The sequence below is a fragment of the Mus pahari genome, chromosome 22 (assembly GCF_900095145.1).
Source record: "Mus pahari chromosome 22, PAHARI_EIJ_v1.1, whole genome shotgun sequence".
Classification (NCBI taxonomy): domain Eukaryota; kingdom Metazoa; phylum Chordata; class Mammalia; order Rodentia; family Muridae; genus Mus; species Mus pahari.
In genome coordinates, this window is record NC_034611.1 from 10,038,016 (window position 1) to 10,045,683 (window position 7,668).

At 39.5% G+C, this 7,668-nt stretch overlaps 1 protein-coding gene across 1 annotated transcript in view; it reads right to left on the reverse strand.

Annotated features, from left to right (window-relative positions):
* Window positions 1-1,327: 1,327 nt before the first annotated feature.
* St18 (ST18 C2H2C-type zinc finger transcription factor) overlaps window positions 1,328-7,668 on the reverse strand; it is a 110,434-nt gene continuing 104,093 nt past the window's right edge. Inside the window, exons 19-21 of the mRNA XM_029533387.1 lie at window positions 4,757-4,860; window positions 2,731-2,874; window positions 1,328-1,691 (exon numbers count right to left, since the gene is read on the reverse strand). Of these exons, the coding sequence (XP_029389247.1) occupies window positions 1,551-1,691; window positions 2,731-2,874; window positions 4,757-4,860 (389 nt within the window). The 3' untranslated portion in view covers window positions 1,328-1,550. The remainder of the gene's footprint in view (window positions 1,692-2,730; window positions 2,875-4,756; window positions 4,861-7,668) is intronic.

A 7,668-nucleotide genomic window follows, 5' to 3' on the forward strand; every position in this document is an offset into this window, starting at 1 on the left:
AAATATTCATGAGGCTAATAAAAAATAAACACTTTTATTATAGCACAGAAAATTAAGCCCACACTAAAGTTCATGTGTACTTTTACATAGAGGCACATCTGCACATGAAATGTGTGTGCACACCAAAAAGGCAGTTTAGCTGGTTGTCTATACCTTTTCCTTAAAAAAAATAAATATAAAAAAACTTTTGAAATAATGCTTAACTACTTTACAGTCCCTGAAATAGACATTGCCTTTACTACAGCAACTTCTAAACTCTGATCCAGTTGAGATTGCAGGTTGAATTTCATGTGTGGATGAATGTGAGTGCATATATGTGTGTAGACTGTACTGTTGTGTGTGCATGTGTTCATGTGTCTGTACGAGTGTGCATGTGTGTGTGTGTGTGTGTGTAACATACTTTGTGTCACTTGAAGGTCAAGAGTTTTATCAAATTGAAAACTGTCTCATTTTTTAGGGAAGCAAAGACCAATGCCGTCAATATTCAAGGTAACCACTCAGATTGGAATACCAATTTTTTTTCAGGTCTTCTGTTTTGCATTCTATTCCAGTCAACCCAGTAAGATAAATGCTATTTCAGGGGATATGGTATCTACAAAATTTCCATTTGGATGTGTCTGTATTTGTAAGTACGAATCTACACCAACATTGTCACTTGTATATTGTACTAACGTGTAGCAGGAAAAGCCTAGCTGGTCACATTGAAGCTTATTTCTCATTTTGGGGAAGGGTTGTCAACTAGCCAATGTGACTTGAAAAACAAGAAGACAAATCTGATTCACTTAAAATGTATGCTTTAAACAGTCTAAATAAACAATTCATATTAATTAAATCTGTGCAGCCATGTGGAATACTATGCTGACTATTTTATTTAATTATTGCTATCAAGTTCTGAGTGCGCAGTTTGCTAACATCCTGTGCTTTTGTGAGTGTGGATTTCCCACTAGTGGGCGCCATTTATCTTCATAATCCTTCTCAGCTCACATTACCAAAAGCCATTTATAAAAACAAAACCAGTAAAGGAGAAATGGAAGTGCACAGTAGAAACCAAGATTGACCACAGTGTAGTCCTGACATCAGGATTTCCTTCACACATTTCTTTTGTTTTGTTTTTCTCATTTAAACCCAGAAAGATTTGAGAACAGCATTTCTATTTAAATTCTATTAGAAGATAAATTAATAAGCACACCTGTAAAAATATGGTAGACTTCAAAATGCAATTAAAAGATAAAAAACTCTTTGATTAGTAATAAATAAAATATAAAATGTCACATTTATTTTTACATATACTTTACAAAATAAAGAGTGCAATGAAGAAAGAAAAGAAAAAGATATGAAAATAAATGAGATCTAATAATTGACTGCATTGCTTTTAATCCAAAGAGTTTATCATAGTTTTTCTTTCCTTTTTATGTCAGCTGGGGAAAAATTAGTGCAATGTTGCAATTATTAACACAAGGGACAGCCTCCAGGCTCCAGGGGTATTAGACCCCTGCAGATTTGTGGGAGTTCATGGCCACAGTGACCTCTGTTTCCTGCATACTGTCGTTCTACACATGGATTCCCTTCACCGCCTGCTTGATGCTTTCCAGTAGAGCTTTGCATTCTGGGGAATAGTCCCGTTCCAGATTGCTGTACATGTCTGTGAGAGTATTTACATATGCTTCAAAATTCTGCTCATTGATAGGCCCCTGATGGAGACAAAGCACAAGGAAACCAATCATAGAGGTTCAGCTGCCCCAAGGAAGATCAGGAGATAGTGACGAATGTTGCCAACTTATATAAGTATGAAGAGAAGGATTTATAGGACTGTGGCAGTTTGGGATAGGACAAAAAAGTGTGTGTGTGTGTGTGATCTGTATACTCTTAACTCATGGCATTAATGGAATGCGATTGAAGAGTATTGAGGATCAAACTGGAACCATATAATAAACGCTGAGCTAGAGGTCTCCAAACTATACTTCTTGTCTTGGGAAGAGTTTGGGTCTCATTTGCGCTTACTGAGTATAAAACCAGCTATTGTCTGTGGAAAGCATGCTCAGAGGATGAAGCTTTTTGCCAAGTGGTTCTTTAACAGTCCTAGGCTGGAATGGCAGGGATTGTATTGAGCTGAGGAAATTAACAGCATCGCCAATATAGCCCCCAGCAATGCATCTCCATCTCCAAAGACTGATTTATATTTGTGAAAATGTAGAATAAACTTTTTGTGAATTCTAAATAGTTGCATACTTATGAATAAGGGATAAGGGATAAGGGATAAGGGATAAGGGATAAGGAATAAGGGATAAGGGATAAAGAATAAGGGATAGAAATATGGATGCCTTGGTCGCACACATGCATTCTATGTTCCATGAAAAGAAGTTGACTATTACAATGAGATTATTGGGAGTGTTATAGTTCATGAGTTGAGTGGATGACGCTGAGGGATTTATAGAATCAACTGTTTGGGAACATATTTACAGTGAGTGAGCTCTGGCATCCAGCTTTCATATAACTTTATAAAATAGCTTCAAGCAAACCTTCATCCCTAAAAAGTCCTGGCCTTTTGGAATGCCACTGGCCTTAAATTATCTGAATATGCGTATCTACCATGTTTTAAGATGGAGAAATCATTGAGCATGAAACCAAATCAGGGATAGGTAGGTGACTGTTGACAGTTCAGCCACAGGGTAATGGAACAAAGACACTGAGGTAGATGATGGGATAGCAGAGCCTTGGTCTTGGTCTTACCATCTGTGGAAGCTGGATGTCAGCAAGACTGGAGATGAGAGCCTGGCTAAGCCCTGCCAGCTCCTTCAGCAGACTCTCATTGCTCTGTTCTATAAGCTTGTTCTCCTCTTCTATGGTCTTCAAGTTGCTCTCCATAGATGTGATCTAGAGCAGAGGTAGTGACATGAGAAGCAGAGTTAGAGGCCTTTAAAGGGTCTCTGGGGGAAACCTGAAGCTAGATGTAAGTAACAAGGGATGCCTCCATCCCAAACTGCAGCCCTGCCCTTGCTCTAAGTCTTAGATTCATACCTTCCGATTTATAATTTCAACACAGACTTTTTCCATGAATTGCCGGTCTAGCTTCTCTACATGGCTATATGGTGGATATCTTATTGTTAATATGCCCCAGGGTAAATCTGCTATTTTCCCAATTCTTGCTCCAGTAGCAAGTCTCTTCTTTGCAGTGAATAACAACTTGAATGTTGCCCAGATTTAGGGTTCTTGCCCTTGTACTTCAAGTTCACTGAGAATTTCTTGCAAAATACGCAGGATGAGGCCACTATCCACTTATGTTGTGGCCATGTGGACCAAGCCATTTGGTGTGATGCTATCACTTCTCACAGGTGACAATGTGTCAGCTTTGCTCTGCATAGTCTCTCCTTGGTCCTCATAAATTCACTACCAAATTTTGTCTTTTCCAGGTCATGTTAGAATGTACATCAAGGATGACTGAATTACTCTTAAAGCCCAAACAATTCAGAGGCTCCTAGTTCCATCAAAGTAAATACCAAGGCCATCACACCAAGTAGGTTTTTCTATGTGACCAGCCCAGTGTCATCTCTGGTACATTTCTGTAATTTGCCCTATCTAGACATATTACTTCTAGACATATTCTTCTATTGCTTAAATCTCTACAATTGTCATGATTAGGAACCTATTCTGTCCAAAACAGTCTTCCCCATAAGAGCTGACTAGCTCCTCCATGTCTAAATCATTACTAATGCATTTCTTTTTTCTTGGGACTTGATCATCTTGTTTAATACTAAATACCTCCTTCTTATGGCAGCCAATTGCACACACACAGACACACATACACATACACAGAGACACACACACAAACAGACACACACACACACACACACACACACACACACACACACTTTACTGTTTGGCTTCTCCACTGAGATCAAGATCCATGAAGCAGAAGCTATGTGCTCTTTAGTAATGGTTTCAGAGGAGCCTCATGCTTTCCAAATGGAAGTATCAAGTTCTTCCTATGGATTTATGTGGCATTCAGAAGACTGGATGAAGGAACTAATTCAGAGAAATGGACCTACTTAGGTGAGGACTGCAGAGGCCAGTAGAAGAAGCTTATACTTTACAAGGGAAGGAAGGAGAGCAGCATGAAGGATCCTCTCCCCTCTGCTTGCCCTCATTTTTTCCACTTCTAACTTCTTGCAATGCAGTTATTTTTGCTTTTTGAGATGCTGAGAATCGAACCCAGAGTCTTGCAATGGATAGGCAAACAATTTACCACCAAGCTGCTTCCCCTATGACAGAATTTGTGTTAGCTTCTTAAAAATCCTGGACTGAGTGCAATTTTCTTTCCCAGTGGTTTAAACATTCCTTGGAATTTTTGTATAAAATATTTGTATAAGATCTGCTTTTTAGCATAAACATCATATAAAGAGTTTAATGTTGCATTTGCATTTTAAATAAAACTAAGAACTCTTTACCTTTTTGACACTGTTCTCTATAAAGCTCCACATGCTCTACCGGAGTCTGATGGCCATCTGCTTTATTTGCTCATGAAGGGGGCTTCTATGCCAACTAGGTAAAGGAGGAGGAATAACTCCTGCCACTGCTGCCGAGTCAATAGCCACAGGCATGAGCCACTCATTCAAGATTTACAGTGAGTACAGACAGAGAAACACATTTCTCTATGGTATTAGCAATGTTTCAGATGCAAGATTCAGGAAGGTCAATGTTTTGTACCCACTAGAGACCATAAACATTTTTAGAAGTATCTAATTAGTGTTTTTTTAACCTGGGTCTGAAGTTTCATCATATCTGCTTCAATTTTCATGTTGGATTCATTCAGTTCCTTGATTTCTTCATCCAGGTGCCTAATTTCTTCATCACCATCAATACCTGTGAAGAGTTAACAGTTCATATTGAAAACAGAAGACAAGGCCAGCGACAAGTTATTTTATGTTTCATTTTTTGTTTGTTTGTTTTTTTCAAGACAGGGTCTCTCTGTATAGCTCTGGCTGTCCTGGAACTCACTTTGTAGACCAGGCTGGCCTTGAACTCAGAAGTCTGCCTGCCTCTGCCTCCTGAGTGCTGGAATTCAAGGTGTGCGCCACCACGCCCGACTGTTCCATTTTTTTTAAAAAACCCAAACTATATAAGGATTCTGAAGAAAAAGAAACAATTTTGGAATTTAATGCTTTCTAAGAAAATGGAGTGGGAAAGAATAGGCTTTCAGGTGGCTCCACTGTGCTCCACAAGACCCAGGGAGTCCCTACTACAGCCCCTTTAGCATGTCCCGTTGTGCTCTTTGCATATGTGAAATGGCTATGCCTCTAAAATTAAAATAACTTGGCAGAAATTAAATGAACTGAAGTGTTCAAATCCACCCAACTTTTTGTATAGATGCTGCAAAGACAGTGAGGTCACAGGGATTCCCAACAATTAAATAACTGCTTAGTTGAGGTGACCCTTAGGAGCCATGCCTAAAGGCATAGCTGGGGCCATCGGCAGATGATATGGAGGCCAGCTTTCTCTTTGTGCACTTGGCAAGGCAGTACATGTAGGAGACAGAATACTGTTTGATTGTTGCTCTTGCATTTGGTCACTTACTAATCTTTAGGCTTTAATTTCTGTAAAAATCTGCATAGTATCTATGTGTGAGAATAACTACAATCAAATGTAGACTGTGGACCAGTATCCAGTGAACAGGTGTTAGTTTTCCTCATTGTTTTGTACAGTGAGTGTGAATACATTTTACACATTTAAAAGTCTGGGAAAGGCAGAAGAGTGCCACAGCCTGGAGTGAAGTTAATCTTACCAGTCTGTAGACATGGGTCTATACTAGTGCAGATTACAAAGAGGAATGAGGACAATTTGCTTCGTGTTGGTTCAAGAGCAGTTTTATAGGAGCATTTTCAATTATGATTTTACCAAGACTAAGCTACTGTAGTTTTCTGAGTGGATAGTCCATAACCTCTTGTTATGGCTCAGGATATGATCAAAACTTAACTTTTGGTGTCATATTTAATGGCTGGAAGCAGGATCCCTAAGGAAGAGATTAGGATTAGATGGAGTTAGGAGTAGGGTCCCTGGAGTGGCACAAGTAACTCTTTATGAAGAGAGACTGGAACTAGCACATTTGTTCCACATGATACCCTCCACTATGCGGTCAGGCATGAGAGGAAGGTTCTCCCTGATCAGATACTCAGCAGATGTTGATGACATGTTCTTGGTCTTCCCATCCTCCAAAACCAAGAACCTAATAGACTTCTATTATTAAACAAACATTATCAAACATTCTTTACAACAACTGAAGATGAAGTAAGGTATCTACTAAAGGTGAAGGTTCATTCATGTTCTCTGTGACCCAGCAATTTCATTCCCAAGGGCATGCCCCAAACAGGAAGGTGCATACAGCATGCACTCACAAGATATGCACAGCTGAACTTCACAAAAGCCTGATGCTGAAACAAGCCAGATTCCCCCCCACCACACACACGCTCCCACTCATGATGTGAAGGATCCTTGTAAAATATGTATTTTTAATTGTGTATGTGTGCATGTGTGTGCTCATACACACATGCACAGACACACAAATGCATTCATGTGAGTATGGGTGCCTGTGGGGTCCGAAAGAAGGGTATTAGATCTCCCTTGGAGCTAGAGTTACAGGTGGTTGTAAGCTGTTGAATGTGGTACTTGGAACTGAAGTCAGGTCCTGTGCATGGCCAATAAGCAGTCTAAAATACCGAGCAATCTTCTCAGCCTTTGGATAATTTGTAATGATATAATATTAAGCAAAATCCTGTAAGAACTGAACTTTTACACACAATGTCATAAAACAGGTGGCTATTTTGTAGGCACACTTTTAAAAAGTGGGCCATGCATATGCCAAGGAGAAATAAAAAAACATGCAACAGACTGATTTCATACTGGATTCTGACGCTCGATAAAAAAGAAGACAACCAAGATGTTCCTAGATCAATCTGAGTAGGATGCAACAGACTGACATCGCTCTATAGCAGAGAGTGGACAGGGACAAAAGCTCATATTAATGTAACTGTGATGCTTCCGTGGGAAGAGGTCCATGATACCTACAGAACTCTGCTGAATTTCTAAGAATCACACATCTGTAGGGAGAGCAGTCTTGTTATGACATGCATTTGAGTACTGTCAGCACCTGGCAGTTTTCTGACTTGAACAATTGACTAGTCCCCTGGCTGTATTTCTCTTTCTACAATCTTATTTCAGTTTTTTTTTCAAATAACAGGTAAGGTGAGACAGACAAAAAGTATGAAGGGTTTTGAATTATTTTGCACAAGCTGAGTATTGTAAGAATATTCTCACTGTGACTTCAAAACTAAGAAGTCAGGCAATGGAGAAATGGGCAACTGACATGAACAAGATGAGCATCCCGGAGAGAGAACAGAAAGAACATGGATGCAGGTGGGAGAGAAGTGGGTGTTCCCAGCACTGTAAGAAGGTACACTGGGAGAATAGGTTATGAGAACATCATGGGACCTGGAGTAGGATACATGGAATGATTTTAAGGCAGAAAGTTGCTGTGACCACTTTTCCTTCTATCTACATTCTCCATCAACATCCCAGCCTTCCAGCCTGCCTGCTTCTTTCTTTCTTTCTTTCTTTCTTTCTTTCTTTCTTTCTTTCTTTCTTTCTTTCTTTCTTTCTTTCTTTCTTTCTTTCTTT